Source organism: Ammospiza nelsoni, chromosome 4, assembly GCF_027579445.1.
Source record: "Ammospiza nelsoni isolate bAmmNel1 chromosome 4, bAmmNel1.pri, whole genome shotgun sequence".
In the NCBI taxonomy this organism is placed as follows: Eukaryota; Metazoa; Chordata; class Aves; order Passeriformes; family Passerellidae; genus Ammospiza; species Ammospiza nelsoni.
Window position 1 is genome coordinate 22,015,479 of NC_080636.1, and position 15,297 is coordinate 22,030,775.

General features: G+C 44.0%; 1 protein-coding gene across 1 annotated transcript in view; it reads right to left on the reverse strand.

Moving 5' to 3' along the window:
• CPZ (carboxypeptidase Z) overlaps positions 1-9,501 on the reverse strand; it is a 34,337-nt gene extending 24,836 nt beyond the window's left edge. Inside the window, exon 1 of the mRNA XM_059470716.1 lies at positions 9,349-9,501. Coding sequence (XP_059326699.1) covers positions 9,349-9,436 — 88 coding nt within the window. The 5' untranslated portion in view covers positions 9,437-9,501. The remainder of the gene's footprint in view (positions 1-9,348) is intronic.
• Between the last annotated feature and the right edge of the window lie 5,796 nt (positions 9,502-15,297).

Here is a 15,297-nt window from a genome sequence, read left to right on the forward strand (position 1 = left end):
TTTTGTCAGCAGGAGGAGATGGAAAGACAGCTCTGGTCTCAGACCGTGCTACATGTCATCCACACTTTGATATTTTTACCATATCTATATAGGGAGAGGAAATCTATTAAGCAACATGGCCAGTGCTCATTAACAAATATGCTGACTGAAGAAGATGAATCTATTTTTTAGATGAGGCACCAAATCCATATAAATCTTTTCCATTGCAACTAAAATCATTCATCTCAGTATGTAATAAGCAGAGGTAATTCTGCAACAGCCCTGCTTAGTCGGTAAAGCTTTTCCACTCCCTGTGATCCAGGATGCCCCTCACAAACTCAAAGCTACCAAGACTCACTCACTGATTAGCAAAAGCAGCTCCTTGCTGCTGGGTCCTAAACCTGGATCTGTCACCCCGCCCTTCTAAGTTCTTCTAAGTTCTTCTAAGCCTTCTGGTGTTTACATTCTTGTAACAAACTTTCTCACATGCTTTTCTCTAAATAATTATTGTTTTGCATTCTTTTCTGTAGAAGGAGAAATTTGATGGACTGATGGTTTGTCCAGTGTCATTGGAGAGGTGGCACTGTCATCCTCAAAGCCACTGTCACTTTTGAAAATCTATAAATGCTGGAGTCAAAAATTAAACGTCCTTCTTTTTACTTTGGAGGTTCCAGTGTCCACGTAGTTTTGTTTCGTGTCCTATAGTGATATGGATCTAAACCTAAATCTAGATCTAAGCTAAAATTAGATTTAAGCCTCACACTGTTGCAGCACACTGGGGCATTTTCTCTCTCTCTCCTTATTAAAGACATCCATGCAACTTCTTCTGGCCACTTCTCCCCATCATGCAAGCTGCTGTATGACCCATGTATCAGCCACAGCTCAGTTGTAAACACCCAGGACTGAAACAGCTTGAGATTTCAGGTCATCAGGAGTCAGTATACATAAATCAAGAGAGAAAAGGTCTGGTTTATACCAAACCTTGCTTTATAGCCAGCCTTAAATATGTGTGCTGATGTGGTGTTTGGACTTTCCCAGTGTTTCCTAACACCAATGCTTACATATGTTTTGGAGGGTGCAGCTCTGCAGGGGCCAAGGATAATTCTGCAGCATGTGTGCTTACATAAATAAGTGTGGATACACGTAGCTGGGCCAGAGCCTGCCTGCCTGGAGAGCCAGCAGCAGGAAGCTCTCCAAGGCCAGCTCCCAGGCTGCAGCTGTACGGTCTGTTCCTGCAACCTTGCACCCACTGGCCTGGGTCTCTGCACAGAGAAATCACCAGAAAATCCCCACCCCTGCCCATGACAGCTCGTTTTCTCTAAGCTCTGGCAATGCCAGAAGAGTTCAGCCACTCCCTGCCTCATTTTCATAAGAGAAATGACAGGGGCTGATATACAAAGACTTTCTCAAGTCTCCCAATTCACTTGGCAGACTTCAATTGCTGCTTCTTCTGTGCTTGAAAGAATCTAAAATTTTTCAATTTTTGTGTAAAGGCTTCCCTGGGCTCAAAGAAAGACACTGTCACCTCCTCTCAAAGTCCCATCCGCCGACAGGTTGGTACAGAGGGACCTTTTTCTTCCTGACACAGAACAGCCTTTTCAATTTTTTATGTTTATTTTTGTACTCTAACTACTCCACTAGAGCTACAAAAGTCCTTTCAGTAGCACAGCTTCTATTTAAGATTATGGATAAAATAACTTATTGAAGAGGAGAAAAGCCATTTCAAGCTTTCTGAGCTCTCTCTATAAAATACGCTTCTGGTTTTAATTTGCAAAGGCAAGCTTGAAAATCTACAATGCAGCACATACATATTTTACTGCCAAGCTTACATTTTTTCCCCTTGATGATTCAGCACCAAAAGAAGCAAGCTGCTGTGATTAACCCTAACCCAGACAACAGAGCTCAACAACTACTTCTAGTACCATGGGCTGGCCAGTTGCCTTTTCAAGAGCAAAGCCAACAGGAGACTTGTGCAATTGATGATCTGGAATAAGCCCAAGGGCAAGTTTTAAATCTGAAATATCTAAGTCATTCAGTGAGGCAGATTGGTAGGGGGGTGTGTTGGTCAGTGCAGATCAAAATAGATGAGATAATTTATATTGTAAAGACCAACGCATACCCTCACAGCTTTCTGGGCTTCTTACAAATCTTTTTTAAACTAGAAGAACATAGGTATTCATTTTAGTCTATTTATAGTGAAAGCCTCCACTTTTCACTTCCAAACAAAGCAGTTTAGTTCCTTATCACATTACTATTATTCTCCTGGCTGTTTCACATGGTTCATCAAGTCAGTCTTTCAGTGATATTCTGCCTTTTTCACTAAAGAGACAAAACTTAGTATCAGTAGCAAGATACAAGCACTGGAAAAGCACCCTCACATGGCAAAGCATAACCTTCCAGAGCAGCTCCTAGCGACAGGAAAAAGACAAGAGCAGGACAAGATCCATTATATAACACTTAAATGGATCAGAATCATCAGGAAAAGGGTGTGGAAGGAGTGGAGATGTAAGGGGACTAGGGGCAGAGTAACGAGAGAGCTGAGCAGCTCAGGCAGGGGAAGAATGATTGAGCAGATTGAAGCCCTGAAGAGAAGGCAGCCACACACCCAAGGCACACATGCAGAGGCAGAAGTGGGGAAGGTTCCCAGCCACAGAGAAGAAATTCCAGGAAAGCTAGAGGAGAGAGGAGTGCTTGCAAAAAAGCAGCCACGTGGTTAACTCCATTTTCTGGATACATCAAATGTTTTGTGAGAAGAGGACTGAATAGATGTTATTAACCCTCCAGCAATTTCAGTAACTGCCTGGGGGAGGGATGTGTTTGAAAACGAGAGAAGCAGTGCCAAGAGCTCTGTGCAGCCCTCCTTTAACCCTGCTCCCTCACTTGAAGAAGCCTGAAAGCACCTGAAAGAGATTAATGCCCCCTCTGCCTTTATTTTGCAGAGCAAGATCACAGCAGGAAGATCCAAGCCAGTGTTCATTGCCTATCACTCTTTCTAACCCACCTGCTGCCTGGCTTTCGGTTAAACATCCATTTTTATTGAAATACTGAAGGTGTGCCCACAGCAATGACACTGCAATCAGCTCTTTCAGGATTGTTTCTCTCTCAGGACAGCTCTGAAGCCAGTGAGAAGGTGCTGCAGCTTTTCCATGGGTGATGTAAGGTCACAGCCTGCAGACCACAGGTCAAAATCTGTGCAGATGCACGCCAAGGCCTGTCACATGGCAAGGGCACAAAGCCTTAGTGGGCACCTGTAATCCTCCCTAGTTTCTGGTTCAGATGCAATTTAAACATGTCTGCAGTTGTAGGTGGTGCCTAAAAGAACTGATGAAGAGTATTTCTATCTGTCTGTCCCCACCACTGCCTTGGTGCCTCTAGTGACTCTGGTGTCACCCCAGCTGTGTCTCTGGCTGGTAAGTGCTGCTCCAAGGAGTCCTTCAGGAGTTGAAAATCCTGAATACAAACATAATTACCTAAACAAAACCTACTAAATGCCTTTTTCTGGCCTCAGTTGAGATCTTTTTTCAAGTTGCAAAGGAAAAATTACCCACAGAGAAAACAAAATGCAACAAAGATGATGACAACAAACTGGGCCAGCAGTTGCCAAATTGGCTGAAGGCTTAGTGAACTTCACATGTGACAGGGCTGCTGCTGAACAAGGATTTCCTGTGCACCAGGATGGTCTGGAGACATATGGAAATCATCTCTCAGGATCTGGTCAATGAAGGAAGAGGAAAAAAGCTCAAATCTGGGGGATGATGACATTAAAAAACAGCTGGGGTAAGAGGGTGGAATAGGTCAGGAAATCTCTACAACTACCAACTAAAGGATCAAATTTTTTGCCAGGTTGCCTGGTGAAGGATGAAAGCACTTATTAATGAGGTAATCTGGGTCTGTGATGCCCCCATAGCTTTACTTTGCGACCATGCACTCCTTACAGCTCAGTTCCCATGGTTTAAGTACTCTCCAAATGCTTTGGCCAACAACCTACCACAGTTAGAAGCTTTCCTTTAAGCAAGCTCAACTCTGTTGATTGCCACGGGACAAAGGATCATGTCTGAAAAATTGAGGGCTTTATCTTTTCTGCCACAATCCTTCCAAAACATTTGCCAAAATATCATCCCATCCTCTTTAAACAGTGAATCCATCCCTCTAGATCAACTCTGTCTTTTCTTTAGTTTAGAAGTATGAGGACTATTATAATTAACACCCCATCTGATTCTTCTGTAAGTAGAGTTTCAACCAAATGTGGTGCTTTTATGTTACAAAAGATTGACAGCTGATTTAACAACCTTGACTTAAAATCTGTGCCTTAATCTCATATTGTCTCCTAGATAAATGTATCCTATTATAACCCTAAAAATTGGGTGTCAATTATATCAGTAGAGTTACAAGAGTATAAATTAAGGGATTGAAATTTCAGCTTTATTTTTTAAGTGGACAAAGTAAACCCCAAATCCTAAACTCCACTGATCTGTGACAGCTGCATCCAACTAGGAGGATTCAGCAGTGATAAAAACCCTGGGTCATAAAAGCCCAGCAAAGACAACAGGACATGGCCCACCAGCCTCAAACACCACACTCACAACATGATAGGTGACTTCTGATGGTACCTCCATGCCCAGCCCTGCATCAGACAATAACACGTGACTTTGATCCAGCATTTGGCCTAGGCTTCCAAAGGGGCTGGCTCTCACAAGACACCAGCAGTCCAAAGGGCACCATGGCAGCTGTCAGCCAGCCAGCATCCTCAAACACTGTGACTGTGTGAAGGGAGAGGTAGTGTCTAGAAATGCTATGGGGGAGCAACCATTAGTGTTATTAAGTCTTGCTAAAAGCCTAGCTGTGACTAAGAGCAGTGGGATTTTGTTCAAGTTTTGACTATATATGCACACCCCCACACTTCAAAGGTGTCTGTACAAATGTTCTGAAGAAAACTTTGCCTTCACATTAAAAATCATGTATAAATCATTTCAGCAGTATAAGGAGATACCTGTGTATTTTATTTTCAATATTAACTTTTCTCTCATAAGTGTCTGTTTCTGACCCCATTTCCCATGTTAAAAGGAGCTGAAGGCAAGTGTTGCTAAAATAATAATTGTGTAGAAATCCTAGAGCCACTGGCAGGAATTCAGCAGAGCTCACATGATCCAGTGATGACAACTGGCTTCAGAAAGAGCAGGAATTTCTCATCTTGTAAGTGAGCATGATGTAGATGCTAGTTGTGCATTTTTTTTGTTTTGACATAACTTGGACACATCCATCTCAAGTCCAGCCAGTGAGATTCCTGCAGCCTGGACTTTCCCACCGTGGCAGCACAGTCCTGTAGCCATGTCAGCACCTGCCAGTGCCAGCCACAGCAGGATGAGGGACCACCCCACTGGGGTGGGGAGAAGACCCCAGCCCACTGCCAGGTCAGTACAAGCACAGGAGCAGCAGCAGCTGGAGAGGCTTTTCCTCTGTGTGTGTACAGGTTTCACCAAGAAACCAGCATGAGAAACATCCACAGCAGGTGAACAAATTTGCTCAGGTCCCATGGACCAGGGACAGTGTGAAGGTCATAGGAGGAAACTTTCCCCCTTTTTTGCCTTTTACTTAGCAAAAACTGTGGCACATTGTGGAGTTTGGAGCTGGAAAGAAGAGAGGAAAGGTATAACATTTCTATGTGAACACACTTTTTCTGTCAGTCTTACTCAATGTTATAGCTCAAAGAAGAGCCAGTGCCACAAAATCTGTTCTGGGCTCCAGAATATATACTGTAATTGTCCCCTGCCCCCTGCCTTGGTGATTTCTCACTCCTCATCTCCCTTCCTTGTACCCCCCCCCATTCTCTCATCTGCACTGGCTAGAGGGGGCCAGAGATCCTCAGTATGGGACAGTGTCTGTCTCAGGAGAAAGAAAAAATGATGAAAACAACAAGGTGCTTGGAAAAGGAGGAGACTCGCAAGGGACAAGTGTGCCAACCATCACTCTGGCTGCTCTCCTACCTCCACAGCTTCAGGTTAAACAACCCCACTCCTCTGCACAGGAGAGTAGGAGGCTCAGGGGGACCTTCTCCTTCTCTACAACTGCCTGGAGAGGGGTTGTAGCGAGGCTGGGGTCAGTCTCCTCCCAGGTAACAAGTAAAAGGATGAGGATAAAACAGCCTCAGATTGCTCTGGGGGAGGTCTAGGTTGGATATTAGGAAATATTTCTTCACAGAAAGAAGAATGTCAATCCTTGTAGCATGCTACCCAGGGTACTGGTTGAGACAGCATCCCTGGAAGGATTTAAAAGATGTGTAGATGTGCTGCTTCGGGACCTGGTTTGGCGCTGAACCCGGCGGTGGCTGGGTTCATGGTTTAACTCGAAGATCACAGTGGTCGTTTCCAGTAGCAATTCCACGGCTCCATCTGCCAGACTGTGCCCCGGCCCAAATAGCCCTTCATGCGCTGGGACAGAGCTCAGGCGGGCGGCAGAAGGCCCGGAGAGGGCGGCAGAAGGCTCGGGCAGGGCGGCAGAAGGCTCGGGAGGGCGGCAGAAAGCTCGGGCAGCCCCCTGGCCCTGACCGCGCCGCCTCAGCCGTGCGGCCGGGCCGAGCAGGGGCCGCACGGGGGCACCACAGGCGGCGGCGGCGGGGCCCAGCCCGGGGCCGGGGCCGAGCCGGGTTGGGCTCCCTGCGCTCCCTGTGAGAGCCGGGGGTTCGCAACCCCACTACAACACCCCTGTACCCCTGGAATTCCGCAGAAAAGCGCTCCCTGAATACAAGTAACAGGAAAGGAAAGGCTTTGCTGCTTTTAGCATCACTATGGATAAAGGGTTTTTCTCTGTTATGCCGCATTCTGGAAGTGTTCAAGGCCAGGCTGGATGGGGGCTGGAGCAATCTGATCTAGTGGGAGGTGTCTCTGTACAAGGCAGAGGAGTTGGAACGAGATATCCTTTAAGGTCCCGTCCAACCTAAGCCATTGTGTGATTCTGTTTTGCAGCCTCAGCATACCCCGGTGGCATCACAATTGTAGAGTTGTCCCCAGCTGCAAGGAAAGTCACCTAAATCAGACGTATCTCTTCAATCTGCCTTTGTGGGATTTTAGTTTTGTAGTCAATATTTATAAAGCACTTCACTTAACTAATTACACTGGACTACATCTGTCAGCAGCAGAGGTGCCCAACTTGGATAAAGAGTAACCTGTTTTATTAGCTCACTCCGAAAATGTTTAGCCATTTCCATGCTAAACTGTATTTTTCTCACCCAAACTATAGGCTAAGAGGCCAGTTAAACTCATAAGGGTCTGACAATGGGACCTCGTAGCATCTCATCTGAGAGAGACAGAGCTTACTGACTGCCCAGGAGTACAGGACACAGCCACAGAGAAGGCATCTGGCCTCTCTCAGTGCCACAGCTCCCAGCTGCTGCCCAAAAAGCTCACCATATGATGCCTCTGTCATATTGTGGAGCTGGATGACAGTAATCATTTCCTTATTTTTCTTAACAGAAAAGCACAAAGCATTTTCAAAGGATCTTGGTATTGTAAATCATGTTTCATTTTGTCTTCTTATAAAAATGAAAAAAAGCAAAATGAGTCACTGCAGAACAAATACCACCAGGAAGCCTGCAGAAAGCAGCTCCAGCCTAGCTGGGAGTCAGACAGTTGTACTGGCTCCTGCTGTTCTTTCCTGCAAGAGCAGCTCCAGGCTGGTCTCCTTTTAGAGGGCACTACAGGTCTGGCCACTGGGGTACAGCAAGACCTACACAATGGAGCCCAAAACAGGAGAGAAAACCCTACTGCTGCAACTGAAGATACAGCCTATGACCTGAACGCTGAGAGGAGACCCCTGCGAGGTCCATTTGTGAACATGTGCATCACTGCAGGCCCCTTTATTTTCATGTATCCTGACATGATCTTATCCCCCCTTTAGAAAGGAAAGACCCTGGAGAAATCTGGCAGGTCTCTCAATGTCCAAGCTGCCTCTTTATTGTCTGACCCAACAGCCCTGCAGTGGGCAGTGTGATCCCTCCATGGCACACAGTGTGGTGCCATTGACAATTCCATTTCCCTTCCTCTAACCATCCCTCCAGCAGCATATTCAGTTGCCTTTCTGCAAGCCCTGCCCTAAAGACACCACAGCTGCCAACACACACAGAACACTCTCAGAGTCACCCCTCAATGATCCATACATTTGTGGTTGCTGGGATTAATATCCCATGGCAAGACCCTGATCAGCTGGAACTGGAGCAGAATCATACCTCACAGAGAAAGGTCATGCTGCAAACCACATAGCCTCTTCCTGTAATTGGCTGTAAATAGTCTACAACTCTTCTCTTTGTGCAGCTTTATCCAAAAATAAAATCCCTTTAGGCTGTGGTAGACCTCACTTTGATGTTCATGGGAACAGCACTCTCAAATTATATGCAGTACATGGCTCATGGACTGTACTGTGTAGCAGTTCAATGCCAGTGACAGTCTATGGCTTATATTTAAGCACTGAAATATAGTTGAATTTCCTTGGGTAGCATTAAGGTCAGTTTCAGGTTAACTTATCTCTTCCTGTAATCCCATAAAATAAATATTTTTCTGACTCATTTTAGGTTTAAAGTCTCTAAAAATAGTTTTCCTGGAATAGACCTTGTCACTACACTGAAATTCATGTCTCCACTGTCCCCACATAATTAAGCACACTTGATAAAAAACATGTATTTTTAAAAGACGCTGTTAATATATTTTATTAGCCAAGTTGTTACTGAATCAAAACTTTCAATTAATTTAGCAGCACGTTCGTGTTTAACCTTTATTCTAAAGGGTAAATCTGCTTTTCCAGCCTATCAACTCAAACAAATTCCATATTGCTTATAGCAAGCTAAAACACACCCTACAGCTGTCAGATCCTAATAAATCTCATACTTTGGACTTGAAATACATGACCTAAAGCTAAATGTAAGGAAAAGCTTTTTTTTTTCTTAAGTAGAAAAGCATACAGGCGGTCAAAAGGTCACCTTCTTGCAATCTGGCTACCACATTCCTAGAAGGCAAGGCCAGAGATGAGGTGAACCTTCTACATTCCCCATAAGAGTGAGGGGGGTCCTTACAACTGGGAGCTGCACAGATTGCCAGAAAGACACCTCTGTGACAGCCTAAAGACAGTGATGAGGAATCTTTATCAGCCTTGACATGACAGCCTTGTTTTTCTGTTGCACAGCCACACACCTCCCACCTTCCCATCCATGCTTCCCAGTTTCACCACCAGCAGTATGCAGATTTCCAAAGAGTTGATCCCCCTCATCTCAAGGGGAGAGTGACAGTTCCTATCTCCCTCCCCTTGGAGCTGGAACTCTTCACTTATCTCCAGTAGAAGGCAGAAGAGAAGAAGGAGGACTTTAGGGGTGGTTAGCCTTACCTAGGGTCTCCTGGCCGGTTTCACAGCGGGGTGCTGGCTTGGTGGCCCTAAGCAGCCCAGCGAGGAGGAGCAGGAGCCTCAGGACCATGCTGGAGCTCCTTGCACAGCAGCACAGTGATGTGGCACTCAGTGCCTGATGGAGTGACTCCTCTGCCGAGCCCCAGCGCGGCTCTGGCTCTCCGAGCTGCTGAGGAAATCAGTGCACTGCAAGGGCATGCCCACGTCTCACAGTGTGTGCAGTCCAGGCGTCAGATTTCAGCTGCATTTCAGCTTGGAAAGAAAAGGCTTTGAGAGAGACAGAGAGGGAGGAGGAATGAGCTCCCCCTCCCCTCTGCCTCCAGACTGTCTCCCTCCTGCAGCCTGGTTTACAATTCCATAAACAGTTTGAGCAAAGGGGGGATCCTGCAGGGTTGTGCCCCCCCCCCCCCCCCCCCGGGTCCCTTTGGTCTTCATGCAGCACTCTTCCTAAGGGACAAGGGACATTCATGAATGTGTGTCTCTCTGAAGCCAAGAGAGCTGTCTGGAGAGAGCAGAGGGAAGAGACAGAACAGCAAACAACTGAAAGCAACTTTCAAACTGTGGTATTTCATCACATACTTAACTGCAATTTTAGAACATAACACGACAGTGAAAGAACTCTAAGCTGCATCCCTCCAGCACACAGAGAATGGGAACACATAGAACAGCCACCAGGATTCTCCTCTGCAGGGTCCTCCTGGGCATTTTACTTAAGATAAGATCGAGTTGTCTGGAGGGATTCCAGTGTTTTCTGTCTATTCTTAAAAAAATAATAACTTCACAAATGACTAGATAAGATTCCAGGACAGCATTATAAGGTTTAAACTGGACTTAATGTAAATCTACGTTAGGTTGATAGTAAATTGATCTTTTAATTTTATTGTTTGGTTGGTTTGGTGGGTTTTTTTCAGTATATTTTAAAGAAATATGTATTGTATGTTTTAATTTCTGTGCAACAGGTATGGTGGAGAAGTGTACCTAAATTAAGATGCAAATTCCTCATTTCTTACCTACACATCAGAAAATGTCTCATATCACAGAAAAAGGGGAATTTTCCCTCAAAATCTCGACCAAAACAGACCAAAGCATCCTATCTTTTTCAGGCAGTGCATGTTCCTTTGAGAATAGATACCTGCTTACATGGGAGAGCAGAGAATCTGTCCTTGCAGGCAGAGCATGCTGGCTCCTGCTGCTCAATATTTGAGATCAGTAGGGAGTTATGGTGCTGTATGATAATGTAATCAAATGAACCCCCCAAAGGGAAGCCACTAAAGAGGCTGACAGGGCAGGAGAATGCTGTGTATTCTCATCAAAGTATTTGATGTCTCATCTCATTTGAAAGGGATGCATTGAGAAGCTCAGCAGTCAAGTATGTCCTCTGCTTCCAGGCTCTGCAAAGCAGGTTGGCTTTTTATCTTCAGGATTTCCCTCTAGATCTGGAGATTGCAGTCTGCCTTGTCTAAACTAACTTAGCAGTACCAAAGCCTATCAGGGTTTAAAGAACAAACTTCCAAGGACAAGAATACTATTTACCTGCCTTATTTTTTATCCTGATCACACAGCAGCATGGCTGGACCCTCAAGAAAAAAAACCAAAAAACAACAAAGCACCGGAAGTGTGGCCTTCAAGGGAAGGAATACTTCACCTTCTGCCTAATTCCCCAACAACTGGCTGCTCTGAGTACCAATCTGCCACGCTTGTACCTGATGTGCTCAGGAACAGCTGAGGGTGTGTGAAAGCCTGAGGCTTGCTGTGTGCCCAGCCTGTGCATTTTGTGTTAAAGGGAAAAAAAGAAGCTGCTCAGAACTAAACAAAGTGATGTGGCTCAATTTTTTACAACAACAAAAGGCAGAAGAGGTTATACCTACAGACAGAAGCCAAGCCTCAGCCCTTGGAAATGTTCATGTCTGTACTGCAGTTTTCTGCAGCCCTTGAGAGTGTGAGGGGAGATCCTGTCACATATATCCCAGTGCTTGTGGTGGTGAACTCTGCTGCAGAACTAATCCTGTACTATCTATAGTCCTGTCAGCTTTTCACTTCTTTTTTGTTGGCATGTTTTCCTGCCTATATTTTCTCTGTTTGCTGCCCCCCCAGCCTAGGCATTACGTCCTTTTGAGTGATTTCTCACCTCCACTGCACTTCAGTCACCATTGCCAATGTAGATGCCACATACTTTGGGACCATGTGTTTTAAAATGTGGTCAATGTCATTATTATTGGATATTAGAAGTGAATTCAGACCATGTAAAACTTATGATGGGAAGGAGTAAAGGGTGGATGAGGTAGGCCAAGAGCAGGAAAATCAGAGGAGGAGATTAAAAGGCATGGCTGCATGCAGGTAGGCTGTGGGGCTGTACACTTGTCTGAGTCCTATGCCTGATCACTGAAATCCAGTCTATTTTCATATTCAATCCTTAACATTTTTTTTTTCTCCTACTATGCAATCTCCCTCTCTGTCCTATTTATGAGAGCTGAAAAGTCAAAATGCCAGCAAGCTGAGAGACTGAGGTGTAAGCTGCAAGATCTAGGTGTCAGCCTCTGGAGAGACCAGGAGGGTTTATATTTCCCAAGTGAATACAATCCTGTGTCCATGTGTAGGTTGCTAGCAAACTTCAGTCTGGATTAGCAGGCAAGTAGGAAAGGACTTACCTGAAAAGACTCGAGGTGTGTTCAGTGGCTGGGTAAAGGGCCCAGGGTGCAGACATGACCTGAGAGCTTGTGCTGATGTTTGAGGAGTCTGTGAGGGTGAGCCTGCCTGTGAACCCAGAGTGGGAGCATTTGTGCTTTCACCAGTGAGCCTCCAAACTGAGCAGCCACAGAGGGACAGCAGGACTGGGCTCTGTGCACTGTTATGTGAGTGCTGGTGGCAAACCAGCTTGTCTGGAGTCGTGTGTGTGCTTGCCACTGTGGGACTCACCCTCATTTCTGTATGGACTGTGGCACAGTCCCCATTGCCTGGATGATACCACAAACATCACATCCTTCACAAGCTCCACTGCATCAACTAAATAAAGCTGTCAGTAGCTGGCAAGCTCCAAGCTTCTTTGTTCCTCAGCTTTCACAGACTATTGACATTTCATCAGGGTGTCTATTTGATACCAGAATAAAAAATTTAGAGCATAAGTAGGATAGATGGGGGCCTAAGAATGACATTCAGGTAATTAAAAACAAAGGTAAATTTATCAGTTTGCCACCACCATCTATAAATTTTTTTGTGCTTTCATGCCCTAAGGTACAGAAAACAGAAGGTCTGGAAGGGTTATTTCACTTTTAGCTTAGATTACCTGTTCTTTTCTTCCTTTCCAAGGGACTTGAGCCCAGGATTTAGTGTGTCTTTCTGTGAATGGTTTGGCATGTTTGTCACCTCTGGGTTCCCCTATAGACCTACACCTTTCTGAGGGGAGCAGTAGTACAGGTACTGCTCTTGCCATTTATACAATATTCCAGCCTCCCAGCATTTCTAACTTGTGTGGGGTTTTTTCAGCCCATTGTAAGCAGTTTGTGCATATCACTTGCCCTTCTCATATTTTTGTTGTGTGCTTACACTAACTATATCAAATGGGACTTGCAGGAATTTCACAGCTGCATGACCAAACCTAAAAGCATTAAAAGCACTAGGACAGGGATGGTTGGGAATAGAGGGATTTCTTAACCTCTCTATTTTCATTGCTGTGTTTAGTAAATCTTCTAATCTTAGGAAGTTGAAAACAAGTTCTAGTTTAGGGTTAAATATACAATTTTCACCCCAATTCTAAAAGAATCTTAAAAATGAACCAGTGACTCCCAGACTGTTAAGCAGATCACCTGGCTTCCATCATTTGCATTTGAATCACTGCAATCAATAAAGGTAGATAATTTCACTAGCTGCCATTGCTGACTGTGTTTTCCTGATCTGACCTTTCTTTTAGCCTACAGTCCACAGTACAAGCAATCCAGAAATCCTCAGACTGGACTAAATACCAAAACTGATTTATGTCCTTGGCAGGTACTCAAAGTGGGATTAAATACAGTACATTTAACTTGGTTGCATTCTCATGATTCTTACTATTGTAAGAGAAATTTAGCAGAGGAATATCTTAGATTTAGACAGGGTTTCATTACCTGGTTCTTTTTTATTTTGACTCTGCTGAGAGGAGTTTGAACATTAAACAGAAGCCGTGTTGTCTAGATAACTTTTCAGAAGGACAAACAGACAGAGACCAGATGAAAATGCTACTTCATGGCTTGTTATTCTCTCCCTGACTAGGTGCTAGTGAAGCTGGCAGAAAGTGTTCGGCAGCACATCACATCTGCTCCAGCACAAAGTCAGCAGCTGTGGTTTCAGGACTTTACAGTGGTTTAAATTAATCCAGGAGATATTTTAATTGCAGAGAGGCAACCAATTGCATTCTGTGGGTTTTGTTTATTTTTGTTTTTTTTCCTCCCTGTTTCAGTTTCTGAAAAACAGGGCAGAGAAGAGGAACTGGTCTCAGGACAGACAGGGACTAAATCAGCAACTTCCTGCAAAGCAATAGCAATATTTCAAAAAATCCAATCCTGTTCTACCTGTCTTTGCAAGACCTTATCTCCCTATAAACGGATTGAGCTTCATGTAACAGCAGAGAACTGGAAAAGGCCCACAAGGGCTTCTCTTTCAGCTTCTAGATGCTAAGTTAAAAAAGGAAAACAAATTTGTTCTCCAAACAAAGATTTCTAATTCAAATTAACATGCATCTGGATAAGAGAGATGGCTAATTTCTTCTAAAGATACACAGGCTATTCTGAGCTTTGCACTTAAGCAGATATTTTGGGATGTCTCTCTGTGCCTTCTGGCACCATCTACATTACACTTGGGGAGCTTTTAACTTTCTCACTGAGAGTTTTTTAGTGGTACCTTTTATCTGAACTTTCAATTTGTTCCCCTTATGACCCACAGGATTAAAAACTTCGGTTTAGAAACTGCCACACATAAACATTGAGTGCTGGAAATTTGATTGAGAGACTATAAAGAAAAGACCACAAGAACAAGTTCTCCTGTTTTCCTACAGATTATACCCTAAAATTTTAACCTAGAATGGATCATGGACTGCAACTGCCTACATTTCTTAAATACTTCAAAATTCCCTGTAGACTCTACCAGTTATTTTTTATCATTTTTGATCAAGTATATAGTTGTACCAACTCACTAAGGGAGAAAGAATAATGCTCCAGTAAACCTCAGTGTGAACCAGTTTCACCATACTCAAAAAAATTAAATTTCTTCCAAAATTGGTCTTTTTTTTTTTTTTTATTTTATTTTGACATGTCTTCTCAATTTCTTTCCCCCAGTTTTTCCTCATAAGCTGGAAACAAAAGCAAGCAATGAGTGGGTGGGTTTACTTCCCTCACTTAATATTATAGTCACAGATACATCTTTCCTTCCTGATTAAATATAATACACATTAAAAAATGCAGCTCTTGAAAAATATTTAAATTATTTAAATTCAATACAAGTACTGTCAGTGATAATTAACTTCTGGTTTTATCTTCTGACTTGTCACAGATTAACTAAGTCACTGACCCACAAAATTAGTTGCTTATACCACATCCAGGTGATTCATTGAGCTGATCCTATCATAATGCAGAAGAACACAATTAAAACTGGAGAAGGCCCTACCATCCCCAAAAGATTCAACTGGCTACATGCCTTTCCTTTGGCCTACCCTTCATGTGGTCCCTGTGCTTGTTTCAGTTAATCAGTAAGAAATGAAGCTGCTCAGAAAGTTTCTTTTGATGACAGGAGAAAATGATATCTAGTTAAAATTCATCCATGATCAAAGGCATCAATGATACAAAAGACTGGAAAGGAACCTGGCACCAGATGGTAGAACGAGACCACAAAGGGACAACAGTAATAAATATGATTCTATATCCAGCAGAACATGTGCAAAATAGCATGCACTGATCACCAGAT